This window comes from Notothenia rossii, assembly GCF_949606895.1.
Source record: "Notothenia rossii genome assembly, chromosome: 10".
NCBI classification, from domain to species: Eukaryota; Metazoa; Chordata; class Actinopteri; order Perciformes; family Nototheniidae; genus Notothenia; species Notothenia rossii.
In genome coordinates, this window is record NC_136908.1 from 34,653,664 (window position 1) to 34,676,712 (window position 23,049).

At 46.4% G+C, this 23,049-nt stretch overlaps 1 protein-coding gene across 2 annotated transcripts in view; it reads left to right on the forward strand.

Moving 5' to 3' along the window:
• arhgef2a (Rho guanine nucleotide exchange factor (GEF) 2a) overlaps positions 1 to 23,049 on the forward strand; it is a 113,902-nt gene that overhangs the window by 15,663 nt on the left and 75,190 nt on the right. Inside the window, exons 2-12 of one of the 2 annotated variants that reach the window (XM_079653318.1) lie at positions 1,601 to 1,763; positions 2,528 to 2,595; positions 3,173 to 3,236; positions 3,759 to 3,891; positions 14,506 to 14,615; positions 16,333 to 16,476; positions 16,585 to 16,835; positions 17,391 to 17,516; positions 18,101 to 18,224; positions 18,514 to 18,590; positions 19,351 to 19,522. In XM_079653318.1, the coding sequence (XP_079509444.1) occupies positions 1,601 to 1,763; positions 2,528 to 2,595; positions 3,173 to 3,236; positions 3,759 to 3,891; positions 14,506 to 14,615; positions 16,333 to 16,476; positions 16,585 to 16,835; positions 17,391 to 17,516; positions 18,101 to 18,224; positions 18,514 to 18,590; positions 19,351 to 19,522 (1,432 nt within the window). The remainder of the gene's footprint in view (positions 1 to 1,600; positions 1,764 to 2,527; positions 2,596 to 3,172; positions 3,237 to 3,758; positions 3,892 to 14,505; positions 14,616 to 16,332; positions 16,477 to 16,584; positions 16,836 to 17,390; positions 17,517 to 18,100; positions 18,225 to 18,513; positions 18,591 to 19,350; positions 19,523 to 23,049) is intronic. The other variant, XM_079653319.1, reaches the window with a different exon arrangement.

A 23,049-nucleotide genomic window follows, 5' to 3' on the forward strand; every position in this document is an offset into this window, starting at 1 on the left:
AACAAAGTCGGTGAAATTATGCACAAAGACATAAACTATCACCCAGAGAAAAGTGAATTGTTAACAATGGTTTGAAAAGTTGTAAACTTTAAACGATCGCTCTCCGCTATACTCACCGGTCCACTCACAATCAGAGAGAGAGAGAGAGAGAGGGAAAAAGAGATGCCTCGTTTATTTTCCCTGTGTTATTATCAGAAGTTACTGGAAACTTTTGAATAATGTAGTTCATCTACTTTAATACTTTGTTTAAATGTTTTATTTATGTTGTTTTTGTTTGTAGAAGTGCATAATTCCTTGATTTATTGTAAAATGAATCTGAACTTTTTGATCTGTTATGATGATAAACTGAAGCCATTTCTAAATTAACCCAATTAACTGAGTTTTAAATCGTCCTGCTTAGTTTATAAGGAAATTATGAAGAGGAAAAAATTAAATGGTTTGAAAATGATATCTATGTAGGTGCTGACGCTGTTGGCGGTAGTATTAACATACGTTTTAATTAAATATGTGTAATGGCAAATGACATATATGATTTTCTTACCTGGAATTCTGCCTTTTTGAACAGACTTTTTGAGTCCTAGCTATATTTTCTACAGTTCTGGGGTTAATATGAATGATTGTCATCGGTCTAAATTAGATTTCAAATTATTAACTGTGTAGGCTATGTAATGAAGATCATAGTGTGGGTTGAATCCATTTTCATAACCATTGTCTTTTAACTGATTTAAATGCGGAAACTGGGCTTATTCATCAGAATTTTGTATGACTTGACTTGACTTGCTTGACCTGAGCAATGATTTGACTTGACTTGCTTGACTCTCACCACAGTAAGCAGATGAATGAACCGAGACAAAGTATTAAAGCAAAGGAAAAAGTAAATATAACTTGTCTGTATTAGATTGCATACGTGGACCAGTATGCATGCACTGCCAAAGAGAAACAACTTCTTCAAATCATGCCAACATGGCATACTACAGTATGACCTTGCTGTAGAGGAGTTCTGTCTCTTCCGTGCCTAATGAAACTAAATGAAACCAATACGGTCAGCCAACGATTACAAAGAGCAGAATTACAACTTGCCTTCAGTGAGAGTGAGGATGATTCAAAGGTGTCTGCTGTGTCCATAACGGCCTGCTCCTAACTCAGTCGTATGAGTCATTAAAGGGGCCCTATTCAGCTGATGTTCGGGTTCATATTAGCATTTAGTGTCTCTACTGGGACATGGCTCCATGCTTTAATGTTCAAAAAGCTGATTGGTTAGCTGGCCGGCCCTGTTGTGATTGGTCAACCGCTAAGAGAGGTGCCACCCTTATAATATCATGTACAATGTGTCGCCAATGGAGGCGTTTTAGGCAGGGGGGTAGAAAACTCCCTCTGGAGGGAACACAGAGATTTCAGCCTTTGCATACCATTTACATGTACTAAAACATACACATTAAAACACAGTATAGGAGAGGGTACACCCCAAAAAGCAGAATAGGGCCCCTTTGAACACATGCAATGCCTTCGAGGCTAAAAGAGGTCAGCGCGTAGATGCTGAGTATACATTCTGCTTTATACAGGAAGTCATTTTTTCACATTTCTTGTTTCTTTCTTTCAGAATAAAGAGAGAGAACGCATGAGGGAGCGAGAGAAAGCAGCGAGGGAGAGGGAGGCTCGCTACAGCAACGGTCACCTGTTCACCTCTCTGACCGTGTCAGGGAACACGCTGTGCTCAGCATGCAACAAGAGCATCACTGCCAAGGAGGCGCTCAGCTGCCCCAGTAAGTCACAGTTACTGCACTTCAAGAAATATACACTGAGAGGTGGGTAGAGAGGCAAAAGAACAGGGAAAGTATTCAAGAAAAAGTCCTGCCCGTGAGAAATGCGCATACAACATATCCCCGAGAACACACACACACACACACGCACGCACACACGCACACACACACACACACACACACACACACACACACACACACACACACACACACACACACACACACACACACACACACACACACACACACACACACACACACACACACACACACACACTCTGTTCACTGAGTCAAGGCTGTTCACACTTCATTGGTTGTGCATAAAACATTTCACTTTCAAAATCTGTTTGCACACACTACTTTAAACCACATGTATATCTCTGCAGTTGGCATTAGACTGTTGAGGTCTTTAACAAATGATTATGGGGGCTGTATGAACATCTTTAGGTTAGATGACAGGTAACCTGTTTCACCGATGGAAGATTGTTATGTTGACTTGTGATTTTGGTTTTAAGTTACTGTAAGTATTAGTTGTAATCAGCTGTGATTGACAGACCATACATTTTGAGTAAGGGAAGTAAAATAAGACTTTTTTCTCCCTGCTCCTTTCCATCATCGGCTAAAAACTGCTTTAAGTGTAGATGTTTTGTTTAATAATAATTCAGTGGAATAAAAGTAACTAAAAACTAAAAGGTTTTCTACTAGCTTCTTCAACAAGATGTAACAAATAGTGTTTTGTTCTTTATGTTACCTCTGTTCTTCCTTAGCATGCAACGTCACTATCCACAATCGCTGTCGAGACGCTTTGCCAAACTGCGCCAAAATGAAACAGAGGGTAAGACAAAGGCTCCACCAATGATCTTCAGCTCTCATAATTGACAGATCTTATATATACGTTTTAAAGGTTTATTATTTACGCTCATATTTAGCGAGTCATTTGAAGACCATGATCACATATTTTTTCATCAATAAAAAATGCTTGTTCTAGATTGTGACACATGTCCACTGTTACTCTTGGGACCAAGAGTAAATATACAACACAAAAACATTTTACAGAATGTAAAGGAAAGACTATAAAGCAGTTATACCAATATTAGACAGAAACAGAGAATACATCTTAAAAAGCGATGTGGACAAGGAGCAAACTTGATTCATAAACTATATTTCCCGGTTCCTTTTGTGTCCATCATTCAGGTTTTAATGTGAAAGAGATGTACTGACTTTTTTCCCCTTAAAAAAAATCAACCATAGATGAGATGTTTTAACAAGATACTACTGAGGTTACAATTGAATATATGGATATTTACTTCAGTGAACAATTGAATCATTGCATATCTTAAACTGTAGCCATTTTGAAAATTGAGTATGCTATTTTACATGTTCATACTGATCAATTCCTTTGTCTAAAACAGCAACAGAAGACGGCCCTAATGCGGAACAGCTCAGCCTTGCAGACTGTCACGCTGCGCACAAAAAGTGAGAGCTCTTCACACACTCAGATGTATTCAGTCTCCTTCCACCACCTCATGTAGTTCTATTTTTATCTGTTCCTCCTTTCCTGCATTTTATTCTCTTCTTCCTCAAAACGTTGTTCATTTTCTCCCTATTAAACGGCTCTCAACATATCCAACAATCATTTATTGGCATTCTGCAACACATTCATGATTAGATTAATGACGTTCAAGTTTTAAAATATTCTTCAGGAGGAATGTAACAGCAACAACCAAAAATGGTAAATGATCTGGGCAGAAAAAACATCCGTCATCTTTATCATTAGAAATTCAACATCAGGGAAACTGTACTAAGCATCCTTGATGTTATCCCTCCTCCTCTCCTCCACCCACTCAATCCCTCCTACTCCTGTTTGCTCTTTTTCCTCCTAAACACGGTTCTGGCTGTCACTATGCTCCTCTTCCTCCTCCTCCTCCTCTATGTCTTTCCCTCGTCACTCTCCCTCATGGTGCTCTCCCTCCTCTACCTGCAACATTTCCTCCGTAGCTCCAGGAATGCGCGAGCGTCCCACCTCAGCCATCTACCCCTCAGAGAGCTTCAGACAGACCCTGCTGGGGTCCCGCCGGGGTCGCTCCGGCCTGTCCCTGTCCAAGAGTGTGTCCACCAACAATATCGCAGGGTGAGCCTCCCTTTCATTGGCCAATGCTATAGTAACATATCAAATGCAACCCTAAGGCACATCTCTCTGGCATTATTGAGGCGTAGGGATCTACCCATGAGTTTGGGTCTAACCTCTACCCCAGGGGTGTCAAACTCAATTTAATCGCAGGCCACATCAGCATTAGGGCTGCACTCAAAGGGCCGGTTGTAACTTTAAGACTATATAAAAATACATATATAAATAAATATATAAAACAATGTATTATATTACATTATTGCCTCTGCATTGGATTATTATCAGATAGGGTAATAACTTCATAATTAACTACGTCTGAAAGCAGAAGTCTGGGTCAAATAATTGCAAGTCTCTTCAGTGAGAATGAAACAAAATGATTTTAAAAGAAAATACCATCCATCCATCCATTTTCTCCCGCTTATCCGTGGTCGGGTCGCGGAGGTAGCAGTTCCAGCAGTGAGCCCCAAACTTTCTTTTCCCTGGCCACATCAACCAGCTCTGACTGGGGGATCCCAAGGTGCCCCCAGGCCAGTGAAGAGATATAATCCCTCCACCTGGTTCTAGGTCTACCCCTTGGTCTCTTCCCAGCTGGAAGTGCCTGGAACACCTCCCTAGGGAGGCGCCCAGGTGGCATCCTAACTAGGTGCCCGAACCACCTCAACTGGCTCCTTTCGACATGAAGGAGGAGCGTTTCAACTCCGAGTCCCTCCCGGATGACCGAACTTCTCACCTTATCCCTAAGGGAGACACCAGCCACCCTGCGGAGAAAACCCATCTGGGCCGCTTGTACCCGCGATCTCGTTCTTTCGGTCATGACCCATCCTTCATGACCATAGGTGAGGGTAGGAACGAAAATGGCGCGGTAGACAGAGAGCTTTGCCTTCTGGCTCAGCTCCCTTTTCGTCACAACGGTGCGGTAAAGCGACTGCAGTACCGCTCCCGCTGCTCCGATTCTCCGACCCATCTCACGCTCCACTGTTCCCTCACTCGAGAACAAGACCCCGAGATACTTGAACTCCTTCACTTGGGGTAAGGACTCATTCCCTACTTGGAGTGGAAAGTCCATCGGTTTCCTGCTGAGAACCATGGCCTCAGATTTGGAGGTGCTGATCCTCATCCCAACCGCTTCACACTCGGTTGCGAACCGATCCAGTGAGTGCTGAAGGTCGCAGACCGATGAAGCCATCAGAACCACATCATCTTCAAAAAGCAGTGGTGCAATCCTTAGTCCACCGAACTGCTGACCCCCTCCCCCACGACTACGCCTCGAAATCCGATCCATGTATATTACAAACAGGATTGGTGATAAAGCGCAGCCTTGGCGGAGGCCAACCCTCACCTGAAATGGGTCCGACTCACTGCCGAGGACCCGGACACAGCTCTCGCTTTGGGAGTACAGAGATTGGATGGCCCTGAGTAGAGACCCCCTCACCCCGTACTCCCGCAGCACCTCCCACAGTGACTCCCTGGGAACCCGGTCATACGCGTACTCCCAGGCCCCCTCCAGGATCCTTGCGAGAGTAAAAAGCTGATCCGTCGTTCCACGACCAGGACGGAATCCGCATTGTTCCTCCTCAATCTGAGGTTCGACAATCGGCCTGACCCTCCTTTCGAGTACCTTAGAGTAAACTTTCCCGGGGAGGCTGAGTAGTGTGATGCCTCTGTAATTGGCAAACACCCTCTGATCCCCCTTTTTAAAAAGGGGAACCACCACCCCGGTCTGCCACTCCTTCGGTACTGTTTCCGACTTCCACGCAACGTTGATGAGACGTGTCAACCATGACAGTCCCTCAACACCCAGAGCCTTGAGCATTTCTGGGCGGATCTCATCCACCCCCGGGGCTTTGCCACTGTGAAGTTGTTTGACGACCTCAGTGACCTCCCCCCGGGAGATTGTTGTCGATCCCCCGTCATACTCCAGCTCTGCCTCTAACATAGAGGGCGGAGTTGTCGGGTTCAGGAGTTCCTCAAAGTGCTCCTTCCAACGCCCTAACACTCCATCAGTTGAGGTCAACAACGTCCCATCCTTACTGTACACAGCTTGGATGGTTCCCTGCTTCCCCCTCCTGAGGTGTCGGACAGTTTTCCAGAACAACTTTGGTGCCGCCCGAAAGTCCTTTTCCATGTCTTCTCCGAACTTCTCCCACACCCGCTGCTTTGCCTCGGCCACGGCTGAGGCTGCTGCCCTTCGGGCCTGTCGGTATCTTGCAACTGCCTCGGGAGTCCCCCGGGATAACAAATCCCTGAAGGCCTCCTTCTTCAGTCGGACGGCTTCCCTGACCACCGGTGTCCACCAGGAGATTCGAGGGTTACCGCCCCTTGAGACACCTAGGACCTTGAGACCACAGCTCCCCGCCGCGGCTTCAGCAATAGAGGCTTTGAACACCGACCACTCTGGTTCAATGTCCCCAACCTCCACAGGAATGCCCGAAAAGCTCCGCCGGAGGTGTGAGTTGAAGGCCTCCTGAACTTGGGCCTCCTCCAGACGTTCCCAGTTCACCCGAACTACATGTTTGGGCTTACCAGGTCTATCCAGAGGCTTCCCCCGCCACTCGACCCAACTCACCACCAGATGGTGATCAGTTGACAACTCCGCCCCTCTCTTTACCCGAGTGTCCAAAACATACGGCCTCAGGTCCGATGATACAATAACGAAATCGACCATGGACCTTCTGCCTAGGGTGCTCTGGTACCACGTACACTTATGAGCATCCTTATGTTCGAACATGGTGTTTGTTATGGCCAATCCATGACTAGCACAGAAGTCCAGTAACAAACCACCACTCCGGTTCAGATCAGGGGGGCCGTTCCTCCCAATCACTCCCCTCCAAGTGTCTCCATCATTGCCCACATGTGCGATGAAGTCTCCCAGCAAGATTAAAGAGTCCCCTTCAGGAGCCCCACACCAAGAAGGCCGTATACTCTGAACTGCGGTTGGCTGCATAAGCACACACAACAATCAGAGTTTTCCCCCCATAACCCGCAGGCGTAGGGAGGCGACCCTCTCGTCCACTGGGGTAGACTCCAACAACGAAGCACCCAACCGGGGACTTGTGAGTATCCCCACACCCGCCCGGCGCCTCACACCTTGAGAAACTCCGGAGAAGAATAGAGTCCAACCCCGATCCAGAAGTAAGGTTCCAGAGCCGACGCTGTGCGTAGAGGTGAGCCCAACCAGATCCAACTGGTAACGCTCCACCTCCCGCACAAGCTCCGACTCCTTCCCCCCCAGAGAGGTGACGTTCCACGTCCCCAAAGCCAGCTTCTGCCGCCCGGGTCTGGTCCGTCGAGACCCTCTGCCTTCACTGCCACCCTTCTGGCAGCGCACCCGACCCCATCGCTGTTTCCCGTAGGTGGTGGGCCCGCGGGATGGAGAAGCGGAGGAAAATAAGATAAATAAATACAAATTCTGGAAAAAAAGTCGAAATCAAAAAAAGGAAGTGACATTTAAAAAAAAGAAGTAACATTTTGAAAAAAAAGTAACAGTTAAAAAAAAAAGAGTCAAATTCTGAGAAAAAAAAGTCTAATTTGAGATGCATTGTGCAACGTTCTTCTGTAAATCATCATGTAACCATATAATAAACATATAATATTCTTTGCAAGCTCTTGTGGGGCCACAGAAAATGAAGTCACGGGCCGGATTTGGCCCCCGGGCCTTGAGTTTGACACCCCTGCTCTACCCTCTGTAGATGATTGTGGGTGGTGACCCTGAAAAATCTGCTAGGTAGATCTTTGGTTTAGTAGATCATAGTTAGTATATCACACCTGCCCTCATACGTGCAAAGTATCCCGGCTATGAGCCTCTCCCGAGTTTGGACCTGATTATGTTATAATGTTTGCATGAAGATATCTGGATATTCATTACATTACATCACATGTCACTTGTTAGACGCTTTTATCCAAAGCGACTTACATACTCAATACTGTGGGCAATCCCCACAGGAGCACTTCGGGGTGAAGTGTCTCAGGGACACAACGGCATGCTGACTTTAGTGGGGTTTGAGCTTGTGCTCCCCTGATCCGAACACCAACACACTAGTTCACTGTGCCACACACCTCCAAGCATTCATGTCCCTGTTCACATGATTCGGTTTCAAGGTGATGGGCAAATGAACCATGGGGTCACTAAAGAAGAGGTAGTCGGCATTTCATTTACTATGTCAGCCACCTGGACTGTAGCACTTTTTTTTAAAACAATTGAATGTTTTACTAGACAGGTGAAAGACTTTTAAAATGCTAAAAGCTGTCTTTCCTCAAATGTGTGGTTATTATTCATCTAATTCATCCATCCATCCATCCATCTTCTCCCGCTTATCCGTGGTCGGGTCGCGGAGGTAGCAGTTCCAGCAGAGAGCCCCAAACTTTCTTTTCCATGGCCACATCAACCAGCTCTGACTGGGGGATCCCAAGGCGCTCCCAGGCCAGCGAAGAGATATAATCCCTCCATCTGGTTCTAGGTCTACCCCTTGGTCTCTTCCCAGCTGGACGTGCCTGGAACACCTCCCTAGGGAGGCGCCCAGGTGGCATCCTAACTAGGTGCCCGAACCACCTCAACTGGCTCCTTTCGACGCGAAGGAGGAGCGGTTCAACTCCGAGTCCCTCCCGGATGACCGAACTTCTCACCTTATCCCTAAGGGAGACACCAACCACCCTGCGGATGTTAGGATTATGTTTTAAACAGGACCCAGGCGCAGGCAATGACTGAAGATGTTTAAATGGTTTATTGTTTCTGAGACTCAGGCAGGTTTGGTGATTATGGAGGTCCGGAGTGGAGGTAGGCAGTGAGAGGCTGGACTGATTACCAGGCAGGCAGGTAGGATGCAGGAAGAAGCAGGCAGGTTGGCTGGAAGCTCTGGTGGATGATGGCCGAGGGATTGCACTGGAAACACAAGAGAAACTAGTTACAAAGAGTACGGATTTACACGCAGACAGGATAACTGAATGGGCAGCCAGGAGGATGTAATACCACTGGTGTAGAAAACAATCTGGCGGTGAGTTGCTGGGAGACTGGAGTAGATAAGCTGTGTCCTGATTAGATGATGAGGGACAGCCGAGTCGGACGGCCAGGTGAGAGCAATCAGGCTGCTGCCTGCAAGGGACACCACACCCTCTCCACACACACACAGGGGAACAAACAGGGACACAGTTTGGACTGTGACAGTACCCCCCCCTCAACGGGAGCCTCCAGGCGAACCACCAGGCTTATCTGGGTGGTCCCTGCGAAAGTCCCGAATGAGAGAGGGACATAGAATGAGCTTGCGGGACACCCAGCTCCTCTCCTCAGCACCATAACCCTCCCAATCAACCAGATACTGGTACCCACGGCCCCGGCGGCGAATGTCCAACAGCCGTCGGACCGTGTAGGCCGGGTGGTCATCAATAACAAGGGTGGGTGGAGGGGAGATGGCTGGAGGGCACAAAGGGCTGGACAACACTGGTTTCAACTGGGACACATGAAAGGTTGGGTGAATTCTCATGGAGGGAGGCAGCTTGAGTCTAACAGCAGATGGATTGATTATGCGCTCGATCACATAGGGGCCAATGAAGCGTGGTTTCAACTTCTTAGACTCAGCTTGTAAAGAAATATTCTTTGAAGAAAGCCAAACTTTCTGACCTGGTTGGAACTGGGGAGCTGCGGTCCGGTAGCGGTTTGCAATATGCCGATTGCGTTCATCGGAGCGGAGAAGGGCAGAGCGGGCATCCTTCCAAATCCTACGACAACGACGGAGATGGGCTTGGACAGAGGGAACTGCGATCTCATCCTCTTGGGCTGGGAACAAAGGGGGTTGATATCCAAGAGAACATTCAAATGGGGACATACCGGTAGCAGCACTAGACAGTGAGTTATGAGCGTATTCAATCCAGGGCAGATGTAAGCTCCAGGAGGTGGGATTCCGGGAGGTGACACAGCGAAGTGCAGCTCCAAGGTCCTGATTGGCTCTTTCGGCCTGCCCGTTAGTCTGAGGATGATAGCCTGAGGAGAGACTGACAGATGCTCCAAGTGCTCGACAGAATGCTTTCCATACCTGAGATATGAACTGTGGCCCTCTGTCGGAAACAATGTCTGTTGGAATGCCATGGAGCCGGACAACATGATTGACCAGGAGGTCAGCAGTTCCAGAGGCTGTGGGGAGTTTAGGAAGAGGCACAAAATGAACTGCTTTGGAAAAGCGATCAACAATAGTGAGAATGGTTGAGTTACCCTGTGAAACCGGGAGGCCGGTAACAAAATCTAGGCCGATGTGACTCCAGGTACGACTAGGAACTGGGAGAGGCTGGAGTAGACCGATAGGAGCCTGGTGTGAAGACTTGCTACGGGCGCAAATCGTGCAGGCCAGCACAAAGGCTCGAGAGTCCGCTTCCATAGAAGGCCACCAGAAGTGTCGTCTCAGGAGGGATAGGGTCCGACTCACACCCGGGTGGCAGGCAAAGCGGGAAGCATGGGTCCATAGGAGAACCTGTGAGCGGACAGAGTCAGGTACAAACAAACGGTTAGCTGGACCCTTTCCTGGATCTGGATGGTCTCTCTGTGCCTTCCTCACTGAGTTCTCAATCTCCCATGTTACAGCGCCCACCACTCTGGTAGCGGGGATTATGGTGTCAGGAGCTATGGGATCCTGATCCACTGCAAACTGCCGGGACAATGCGTCAGGCTTAAGGTTTCTAGAACCAGGTCGGTAGGTAAGGGTGAAGTTGAACCTCCCAAAAAATAATGCCCAGCGTGCCTGACGGGAGTTTAGTCGTTTGGCAGTTTGTATGTAGACCAGGTTCCTGTGGTCTGTCCACACAATGAATGGATGTTCAGAGCCTTCCAGCCAGTGCCTCCATTCTTCCAGCGCAAGCTTAAGAGCAAGCAGCTCCCTGTTGCCAACATCATAGTTGCGCTCAGGGGTTGTCAGTCGTCGGGAAAAAAAAGCACAAGGGTGAAGCTTTTGGTCGGAGACTGAGCGTTGTGATAGAACCGCCCCCACACCGGTGTTGGATGCATCAACCTCAACAATAAACTGAAGAGATGAGTCAGGGTTCATAAGAATAGGAGCCGAGGTGAAACGTCTCTTCAGCTCAGAGAAGGCAGCCTCAGCCTGAGTAGTCCACGAGAAGGGGATTGCTGGGGAGGTGAGTTGGTTGAGAGGACCGGCAACACGACTGTAGTCTCTGATGAACCGGCGATAGAAATTTGCAAAGCCCAAGAAACGTTGGAGCTGCTTCCTGGTGGAAGGCTTGGGCCATTGTGCCACTGCTTGTACCTTCTCTGGGTCTGTTCTCAGCTGACCTTGCTCAATGATGTAGCCCAGGAAATCCACTGAATCCATGTGAAATTTGCATTTCTCTACTTTGACAAACAGCTTGTTCTCGAGGAGCCTTTGTAGTACCTGCTGCACATGTTGGGTGTGTTCCTCCATGGTCTGTGAGAATATCAAGATATCATCAAGATACACAAATACTGAACGGTTCAGGAAGTCACGGAGGACATCGTTCACAAGAGCCTGGAAGACAGCTGGGGCATTGGTGAGTCCAAAGGGCATCACTAGATACTCGAAATGGCCTAGTGGGGTGTTGAACGCCGTCTTCCACTCGTCTCCTTGACGTATGCGGACCAGGTGGTAAGCATTCCTGAGGTCGAGTTTCGAGAAAATGGTGGCCTTCTGTAGGGGTTCGAAGGCTGAATTGATGAGGGGCAGTGGATACTTGTTCTTGATGGTGATGTTGTTAAGGCCCCGGTAGTCAATGCAGGGGCGTATGGAGCGGTCCTTCTTGGATACAAAGAAGAAGCCTGCTCCGACGGGAGAAGAAGAGGGTCTTATGATGCCAGCAGCCAGTGAGTCTTTGATGTATGTCTCCATGGCCTCACGCTCAGTTCGGGACAAGTTAAACAGGCGACTGGATGGGAGAGATGCCCCAAGAAGAAGATCTATTGTACAGTTGTAAGGGCGATGAGGGGGCAGAAAAAGAGCTCGCTGCTTGCTGAAAACCTCTCCCAGGCGATGATAAACCGGAGGGACAGCGGACAAGTTGAGTGGCTCCTGCTGAACTGGAGGAATACCGACCTCTGCTGGGGGAATTGCAGACCGCAGGCATGAAGAGTGACAAAAGGAACTCCAACTCCTTACTTGATTCTCCGACCAGTCCATGTGGGGGTTGTGCAGTCTTAACCATGGCTGGCCCAGAACTAGGGGTGTGTGAGGGGAGGACATGACGTGGAACTGAATCATTTCATGGTGATTACCGGACAGGACGAGATGTAGGGGTTCGGTGACACGGGTAACGCGTGCCAGGAGCTTCCCATTCAGACCTCGAGCATTGAGAGGAGCTGTCAGAGGTTGAGTTGAGATGCCGGCTGAGGCAACCAGTTGGGCATCCAAAAAACTCTCATCAGCCCCAGAGTCCACTAGGGCAGGCAGAGAGAGAGACTGTTGATTTAACAGCAGTGTGGCTTCAAGAGGCTTGCGGGTCTGGGGGGTTGAAGAAGAAACAGCCTTGCTCACCAGTATCCCCACCTTTACTGGCGAGCACCCTCTTTTGGGCGCTGGGGGCATGTGTCCACGAGATGACCGGAGTGAGCACAGTAGACACAAAGTCCCTCTCTCATTCTCCGGAGACGTTCTTGGGGAGTGAGTCGGGCTCTGCCTAGCTGCATCGGTTCCTCTGAAGACAGGAGAGGAGAAAAGACTTCAGATGGAGCACTAGGACTTGGGAAAGTCTCCGACCTGAATCTTGCGAGAGGAGACGAGACAGGGCGAGAGGGGAGTGACCCAGGAGATCGACTGGCTCTTTCCCTACGGCGCTCCCTAAGGCGGTTATCCAGTCTTATGGCTAGGGAGACCAACTCATCCAAGTTAGCTGATTCGTCCCTGACTGCTAACTCATCTTTAACAGAATCAGTTAGCCCGGTTTGAAAAACCCCTTGAAGCGCTGTGTCATTCCACCCCGCCTCTGCCACTAAGGTCCTAAACTCCACTGAGTATTCGGCTACACTACGGGAGCCCTGTCGCAGTGAGAGGAGGCGTTTAGTAGCGTCCCTACCGCTGACGGGGTGGTGGAAAACTTTCTTCATTTCTTCTGTAAACTCTGGATAAGAATAACAGAGGTTGGACTGACTCTCCCATACAGCTGATGCCCAGGCTAGGGCGCTACCTGTAAGTAAACCTATCATATAACAAATCTTAGCTCTGTCATTAGCATAAGTAGACGGCTGCTGCTCAAACACAAGAGAACACTGCATTAAGAAAGAGTTACATGTCCCTAAGGCACCTGCGTACCACTCTGGAGTGGGAATGTTTGGCTCACGTGAAGGGAGAGCGGGCTGGGCTGGAACCTGTGCTAACGGAGCTGGATCCTCCGGAGCAGGCGGAGCAAGATGAGTTGAAACCAGGTTGAGGTGATGTCCCATCTGTGCTACATTGGCGGCTAGTGATGCGAGGTTATCCATAACCTCTCTGAGCATCTGGTCATGCCGGCCCACGAGGACGCCTTGGTTGGAGAGAGCCTCACGAATTGGGTCCGGGCCTGCTGGGTCCATGGTGGCCAGATTGTTCTGTTAGGATTATGTTTTAAACAGGACCCAGCCGCAGGCAATGACTGAAGATGTTTAAATGGTTTATTGTTTCTGAGACTCAGGCAGGTTTGGTGATTATGGAGGTCCGGAGTGGAGGTAGGCAGTGAGAGGCTGGACTGATTACCAGGCAGGCAGGTAGGATGCAGGAAGAAGCAGGCAGGTTGGCTGGAAGCTCTGGTGGATGATGGCTGAGGGATTGCACTGGAAACACAAGAGAAACTAGTTACAAAGAGTACGGATTTACACGCAGACAGGATAACTGAATGGGCAGCCAGGAGGATGTAATACCACTGGTTTAGAAAACAATCTGGCGGTGAGTTGCCTGGAGACTGGAGTAGATAAGCTGTGTCCTGATTAGATGATGAGGGACAGCCGAGTCGGACGACCAGGTGAGAGCAATCAGGCTGCTGCCTGCAAGGGACACCACACCCTCTCCACACACACAGGGGAACAAACAGGGACACAGTTTGGACTGTGACAGCGGAGAAAACCCATCTCGGCCGCTTGTACCCGCGATCTCGTTCTTTCGGTCATGACTAATTCATACTGTACGTTTTATTATACATGTGGGTTATTGTCTAATGAGAGGTGTAGGCAAACATTTGACTTCAAGGATTTCCCTTTTTTGTAAGAAAAACGGCTACATAGCCCATACAAATGCTTATGAAAGGTAATAAACACATAGAATGTAACCAATATCAATAACCGTAACCCTGTTAACGCATCCAAATCAATAAAGGTTAAAATGATGCATTTAATAATGTCACTGACAACACTAATGATGCATCTGATGTGTTCCAGGGTGAGCAACTGGAAGTCAGCATGCATAATACCAAAACCAGCCATTATTCATTTGATCTTTTACCGTTGCACTTGCTCTAATGCGCAAATGTTTTCTTTAATAGCTTTTGCCATAAACTGTAAATGTTCTGCTTCTTGACTTTCTGAACTTTCTTATATTAAGAGGCTTCTTCCTGTCACATAGGCTGTCTGGGTTCAAACACCGATCATAAATAATGGCTTTCCTCACTAAAGTCTCAGTAAGTGTGTGTATCTTGCAGGACCCTGAGTGAGGACTCCACCCTGGGGCTGCGCAGGATCCTGTCCCAGTCCACAGAGTCCCTCAGCTTCAGGAACAGAGCTATGTCAATAGAGTCCCTGAACGATGACGGTACGAGAAACTGCACATCTTCACACCAAAATGATAAAAGTAATGTCAGTGCCATAGGTCAAGTGAGTAAGCTGGTTCTTAGAAAGCAGGTAAGAAAGCCTTCCGGAGAGTCAGAAGTGCAACAGGGAATGGAAACTGCAGTTCGTTCTGGGGCGTATCAGCCGTTTTTTGAGCAGAAACAGAGGAGTGTTACTGTACTATAGTGTTGTAGTTTGTGTTGTGCCTACACCTGTTGGCAATTAAAAACTATATTCATAATACATTTTTGAGGCCCATGTTGAGTTAACAAACGGACAGGACCTCCAGATCTACAGACCTATTGGCATTCCCTGTAGGAGGTGCAAAGCAATGTTAGGAGAGTTCAGTGACCCACCTGATGTGAATTTAGGCGAAGTGAATTGACTATTATGTCAGAAAATGGTGATGGTTTTTTAGGTTAGATGGAGAATGACAACTTGGTTAAGGTGTGTAGTGTGTCAGAAGAAGCACGAGTGTTTGAGACTCTTCAGTAACACCAATGCTGTGTATCAATTCAGATACTTCCCTTAGTACACCGCATGTCAGGGCCGCCCCTCCCTACACGCAGATCACGCAGACTGCGTGGGGCCTCATCTTGCGGAGGGGGCCTCATCTTATGCGCAAATGCGGCGCAATTCAGCGCGCCTCAGCTCTCGCCGCTCGCAGTGCACGAGCGTGCTCCCCCCCGTTGATGCTCGCGACACAGAAGCAAGGGGGGCCTCATCACACAATTTTGCGTGGGGCCACAAGTTGGCCAGGGGCAGCCCTGCCGCATGTTGTACACTGTAGTTTCAGAGTGTTGGAACAGGTGGTGTTGTCTCATATCAGACATGGCTGCTGTGCCCTCACAGGAAGAGACTATCGCCTATGTTATCCAGTTAGCTACTGTAGCTAGCAATGTTATCATAGGGGTAGCAAATCAAAACAGACTGCTCAATCACCAAGACAACAACATGTATAACTTTTATTTGCATAAGATGGGGATTGTTGAGTGTGAGAAGTGTCCAATGTTCCACACGTGTTTTTTTTATGTTATCAGTCGACAATGCTAGAACTCGTAGTGCACAGCATCCGGCATACTTTGCTTTCGTAAGCACTTATGCACTCAAAATAGCAAATGTAAGGACCTAAGTACGCAAATTGAGACACAGCACAGAGGACTAAGACAGGACACATTTACATGAGCAAGCTATGGAAAGTGACTAAGCTTAAAGTAAATCTATTAAATTAATCAAACATACACTGGCCAACCACTCACAGAGTGGGGAGACCAAAGGAGCATTTTTGACGTATTTCTAAAAACATTTGATAAATTTCAGTTATATAAGATACATTTCATATATGTTTATGATATGCAGAGCACTTTATCATGCTCTCTTTAATGCAGTGTAATAAATAGGTCTACAGTAAAGTTGAGATGTCATGTTTTGTGCTGTTATTTCTGTTTATTGATATGATGATTGCTGATGATGTACTCTATATTGTACATGATGAATGTCTGAAATTACTAAAAGATATATAACTATTTTCACCTTAACACAAGTTTGACTGCACAGGGTAATCTGCTGACCTTCGAAACAGATTTTCGAAACAAGTGAAGGATCAAGTTGTCTTTTCACTCCTGGGTAGATCACTGTGCAGCTCTAACAGCATTTGTGAGCCTCTGATTGTTTGATGCTGAAGGTTTTCTCTTATTTAGGAGACAACTACTATAGTTCAGTGTTAGAAGAGCTGGAGCTTGAGGGACAGGACTTCAAGGCCGACTCCTGGAGCATGGCCGTGGACAGCAGCTACCTGCAAACACACCGCAAGAACATCATCAAGAGGCAGGATGTCATCTATGGTGACGTATATTCATCTTTATCTTTCATCCCAATAGTACAGACATTTAATGTATCGTTGAACACAGATCCTTTAGACTCAAACATATGTATGTGTGTGCTCTTCTCAGAGCTGATTCAGACAGAGCTGCACCACATGAGAACGCTGCACATCATGGAAAGGGTTTTCCGGCAGGGCATGCTGGATGAGCTCCAGATGGATCTGTGCACTGTTCATGCCATGTTCCCCTGCCTGGACCAGCTGATCAGGATACACTCCCACTTCCTGGCTCAGCTTCTCCTGCGGCACAACTGCAGCCTGCAGCCTGGATCATACCGCAACTACACCATCCACCAGCTGGGAGACATTCTTCTAGAGCAGGTGACAGAAACACTGCACACGTCACGCAGAACTAGAACTCATTTGGTTATGACAGAAAATACTTCTGCGTAATTCTATGGCTTAGCAACTTTGACAGGGTGTGCCGGTGTCAGGAACACAGGGTTTAGAATGACCCTGAATAGATGCAAATAAATCAATAATTTGACACAAGATATTGATTTATTATGATTGTATTACCTGCATTGAGAAAAAAAGTGCGTCTTACGCGAAGCAGCGCTACTCAAGATTATTTCAGTTTAGCCATCATGAATCCAAAAATGTCTTCCTGCGATAAATATTCAACAAGTATTGGTGTTTTGGTCAGAGATGACGTTACATTTACCAGACCAGTCCCTTGATCAAGCGTCCTTAACAAAAGTCTGCTATGAAAAAGGAGCAAACTGTTGGATATCCAAATTGACCAATCAGTATCTAGTATTCAATTAAGCTCTTGTATAAGTTGTTTATAAGCCTAACTTGAGTTGGTATTGTTATTTTAAATGTGAAAATAGATTATATATTTTTATTAAATTATTTATATTATATTATTACCAGTTCTCAGGTCAGTGTGCAGACGACATGAGGAAGACCTACGCTGAGTTCTGCAGCCGCCACATGAAGGCTGCCAAACTGTACAAGGAACTGCTGGCCAGAGACAAGAAGTTCCAGTGCTTCATACGGGTGAGACCCATCAGAGACACAGCATCAACTGTACCCCTTGTGTTGGTAACACAGAGTCGGGGGTCTAAGTAAACCTCCCAAGGCCCTGGTTTGTAAAGACACAAGCTACAATTGCTGATGAAGCCCTTCATCTCAAGATTAAAGGAAACTATAAGTATACACCACCTAGATATTATATGTCTTCTATCAGTGGATTGGCTGAATTGCTGTCCTCAACTCTGAATAGTAAATCTGTTTCTAATGCCCCGCCAACAATGGACTTTAAAATATTTTAACCTATCGTGTATTCTGACTGGACCTTATTCTGCTGACCTATCAATTAATCTAATATTATGGTACATAGATTCCTGCAGTCAAATGTGTAAATGCCTTTATTCCTGAGCAGCAATGCCATTTAGTTACAATGGGCGCATGCACTCGCTCTGCCATTGGGCTGGGGATTGAGCCAGAGGGTGGTTATAGATGTATTACTATGGGATGGATGCAGACCAGGGATCATTCAGGGTGAGCTGAGTGTGGTTGCAAAATAAAAATAAAAGTCAAACAGGATCCTTTTTTCTGTGTTTCTCTCTGTCCCTGGGTAGCGGGTGAGTCGTGGGTCCTTGCTGCGTCGCCATGGTGTTCAGGAGTGCATCTTGTTGGTGATTCAGCGGATCTCCAAATATCCTGTCCTTGTTCAGCGTATTCTGGAAAATACTGCAGTGAACGGTGAAGCATCCTATATAAGAAGATAATGATCAGTCACTATACCTGCGAAGTGTACCTCCATACCCAGTTTACTGCCCTTATGTTTTGCTTGGTGGTTGTTAATGTCTGAGAAGTCTTCCCAAACCTAAATCTGTTTAATGATTGGCAAAATTGATACATTTGGTAAATGTTCCGTCTACAAAAAGTAATTTGCCCGTTAATAAAATATGTTTTTTACTTTTTCTTTGTGCTTTTTGCTTTAGGCTCTTATTCTTAGCTAATAATCCTGTTTCCTGTATTTCTCTTCCAGATGATGAAGAGGAAGCCTCTTCTATAGCCCAGGCTAGCTTCATGGTCAGAGAACTTCTAAGTTCAATAGACCAACAGGTACCACATTTGTTTTGGAAACATATTGGCCATATACAGTATAAGATATAACATATATAAAGGCAATATGGGCTTGGGCTGTTAGCATTTGTTGAGCTTCTCTTGTGTCACATCTGTTATGTTATAATCTTATTATTATAAGACAAAAGGTAATCGTTGAAACCTTGAAGAAAAATAAGGCAAAATGCTTTTAAAAGTGAACCAAGTTAAAAGCTAGTTGTTTTGCGTTGCATTGATTTTGATGTTGGTGAAATTGACTGAAGAGTCAACTGCAATTCAGCTGCAAACTGTTGGTCATTCCCATGTCTTCCCATGTCTGGATTATGTTTAGAATAATTCATTAAGCAACAATTTGTTGTTGTCCCCTACTCATCATCATCATCATCATCATCATCATCTTTATTTAAAGAGTCTCTTTGTCCATTATTACAAGACATACAACACTCAAATATAAATTAAAAAAGGCAGTTATTCCAATGTTTCCACAGAGGTGACTGGTATCGTACAGCACTGAAACATGGATTTGAGAGCAGCATAATGACAGAGTTATGAGAAACATTCAATCGACAGATGAATTTGTACATCAGATTTCTCAAAAGAGCATGGAACGTGTTGACTCGTGCATAACAGAATATTTCACTTGCACTACTACTGAATTACATTGAAATAGAATCAGATTAGCAAGGCTCTTTCATGTTCATTAGTACTGTCTTTTGTACTCCAAAAGGAAGATACAGTAACTTTTTTTCCTGGTTGGCAGATGGAGGACCTGGAAAAAACACAGCGTCTGCAAGAGATCCAGGCCAAGCTAGACCCGCGTTCTGAAACCAGAGTGAGGGATGGGGGACTGTTCAAGCCTTCAGAGCTGTTCCGCAGGAGACTGGTCCATGAAGGAACCTTGTTCTGGAAAACCCCAGGATCCCGGCTCAAAGGTACATCAAGCTGTAAAACTATCCGGGTTGCGTTCCAATAGTCCATTTAGCTTAGGAACCTTCCTAACCAAGTGAAATGACCCGGAAGTACGTCAGTGGCAGCCATGTTAAGTGCCGTTCCAATTCTCCAAATGAAAGGAAAGGAGGTTTCAAACTTCCTTTATAACCTCCTTTAGCTTAGGAACCACTGGACCTCCCTTCCTTGACGAAAGGAGAGGAGAAAATGCTGCCCCACAATGCCTTGCAGCCGCAGCATTTGCCGTCACACAACAGTCGGCCGTTCACGGAAACAAACGATGACTGGGAAGTTATATCATGAAAGTTACGGTGCTTATTAAGCATTTTAAAACGTATGTGGTAACTTGCCAAAGTGCTTTGTTTTGAACGTTCATCAGTATTATAATCAAAAAGAGAAATATGAACATTAGTTTTTACTGAAATTATCAAATAAAGTCAACATTTCACTGAGCTGTGTGGGGTTTGTTCAACTTTTAAAAGATGTTTGAATGGTGATATACACAGTGATAGATGTTAAGGACTAACGTTTATAATAAATACATTTGTATTTATTTTAAGATATTTTCATACAATCATACGTATTGGGATTATTTGTATTAATATGGACCGGAGGGAGAGGGTGACGAGCATAAATTTCACTTTCCTTTTTTATTTCAATTACAACTTTGGTCATGAAGAATATGTTTCTCTGTTGTCCACGTTCATAAAGCATAAAACAAAGGCATCAGAGCATGGTGCAGATTCTCAAGATGAGTTTACTGTAGTCCCTCGTTCTTATTATACATCCATGTTGTAGTCCGTTGTCTCGAACACTGTAGTTTCCACAGTTTCCCCACAGCAGCAGACGCACACAATGACGTCCGCTGGCGCATCATAAACACGTCGGATGGTGAAAGTGCATTCTCTAAACTACCGCAGTCTCTTCTCCTAAGTCCTTTTGAATTATCCTATCCACTATCCCTTAACCCCGTGACGTTTCACTCAGAGGTCAAGGAATAGGAGATAGGGTTATAATTTAGGAGCTGATTTTTGGATTATCGGAACGCAACCGGGTCTGTCTTCTTCTGCTGTTCCCTTTAGTATTTACTTCCTGCCTGTCTTTTTCTGCTGTTCCCTTTAGTGTTAACTTCCTGTCTGTCTTCTTCTGTTGATTTATCGGTACTTCAGCTCTCTGGGCCTTTCTTATTTATCTAATTTCCCCTCCTCGACTCCTCGACTCCTCGGTCCTCCGGTAGTGACCCGGAAATGGTTTTCGGCACGCCATGTTGAAGGACATCTAATTTCTCTAAATGCGACAGGACCGAGGATCGAGCGTCGAGGAGGCTCTCTGGAGGAGCTATAACCGAGGATACGCTGATGTATTTCCGGCAACAGTGATGTTTAAAAGAGGCTTGACGCACGGCCGGACTGATCTCAGCCAATGACAGCTCTGCATGCATCCCCTGGATATTATTTTATTAACTGCTTTCATCGCGATGCGATGTTTACAGTGAGAACAGCTGTGAGGTCCGTGCAGAAAGCAGAGCAGTGTGTAAAATATATATCACTCAGTATAACAGGCCTACATTACTCTCTGTATTTGTATGCTGTAGTTTAGTAGATATCTACAAAGATTCGATATTTTTCTAAAACCATTTAGTGCTTCACATAATAAAATACACAACGGCTGTAGCCTGATTATGCTCTAGGAGCTGTAGGTGTGTGTGGTACAGTGGCCCTTTCTCATTTCATCAAATCCTCCTCCTCGACTCCTCGGTCCTCCGGTAGTGACCCGGAAAACGGCTGTAGCCTGTTTTAGGAGCTGTAGGTGCGTGTGTGTGGTACAGTGTGTAGGTGTGTGTGGTACAGTGTGTGCGTAGATTCAGCGGACAGACAGGTCTCAGTTGGTTTGGTGTCCTCTACTTACTTTTAATACTTGTAAATAAAACTTTTGGCCCGTAATTTATTTTCCTCATTGTAGCGACCAGAGAGAGGGGGGATATATCCAGTCTCTGATAGTGTTACGTTATTATGAGAGTGCTCTGTTTGATTCTGAAATTGTATATATTTATATATATATATATATATTTATTTATATAAATATATATATATATATATATATATATATTTATATAAATATATATATATATATAGGTATATAAATATATATATAGGTATATATATATATATATAGGTATATATATATATATATATAGGTATATATATATATATATATATAGGTATATATATATATATAGGTATATATGTGTGTGTGTGTGTTCGCATCTGTAGCCTGTTATTGTCTCATTATACCGCACTGTGAATGAATGAAAAGTAAATATGTAAGTCGTCATGAACACATCTGTCCATCAGACAGAGTGCTGTGCCTTCTGTCATCATGAATGGACGTCTCTTTAAAATGACCGCTCAGAGGAGAGGAGTTCTCATTTCTCTAACCGCCTGCTGCTTCCCCTCCTCTCTCCTCGGTTCCCCTCCTCGGCTCCTCCGCTCGCATCTCCTGTGGGCGGGACTAAGCCTCGAGGATAGGAGTCGAGGAGGGGAGTTAGAGAAATAAGAAAGGGCCAGAGTGTGTGTGTGTGTGTGTGTGTGTGTGTCTGTGTGTGTGTGTGTGTGTGTGTGTGTGTGTGTGTGTGTGTGTAGATGCAGTGGACAGACAGGTCTCAGTTGGTTTGGTGTCCTATGCTTACTTTTAATACTTGTAAATAAAACTTTTGACCCGTAATGTAATTTCCTCATTCCTCTACTGGACTCTATGGGTACTCCCCTCGATCCTATCTATGCAGGCATTATTTTACTGAGACTCATACCCGTAGCCGGACCCCTGGGCGGGCCTACCTGAATGCGCGCGCATCCACCGCATAAGAGGCGGCCTCGCCCGCTCACTGCTATCCCTTTCTCTTTCAGCTAAGCAGCTATTTGAGTAACTGAGCGAGAGATAAAAGGATAGAAAAGAACAAGGAAAAGATTTTCTTCGGAGAATCGAATATGGACTCACCTGAGGAGCGCCCGTGTCCTTCGTGTCCGGGTTCTATCGGAAGTGATGATCCCCATACTCGGTGTATCGAGTGCCTGGGGTCTGACCACGCGGCGGCTAACCTGCCTCCATCGGCAGTCTGCAGCGCCTGTCGGCTATTGATCCGATCCAGCCGCCTGCACAGAGTGGCGGTGTTCGAGGGGTGATACGTCTCGCCAGTGGAGGACCCAGAGCTCGACGTGGTGGAGATGGAGGACCTCGTGCAGGGAGTGCCCTTCGTCTTCGCCATCCCAGCAGCCTGGATGGGTCCGGGCATCGGAGAGGAGGACGACGAGGTGTCATCATCGTCGTCCTCCTCTCGGTTAACCCTAACCGCCTGGAAGGCCATCAGCAGAGGTCGGCTCGTCAGGACTTCTCGGCGGGGATGGCTATGGCGGCGGAGTGTGCAGGCTTGCCACTTCCCCCACAGATACCTCCGAGGCCGGTGAGCCGCCTGCATCAGGGCTTCTACGGCACGGGCCGTCCAGCACAGCCG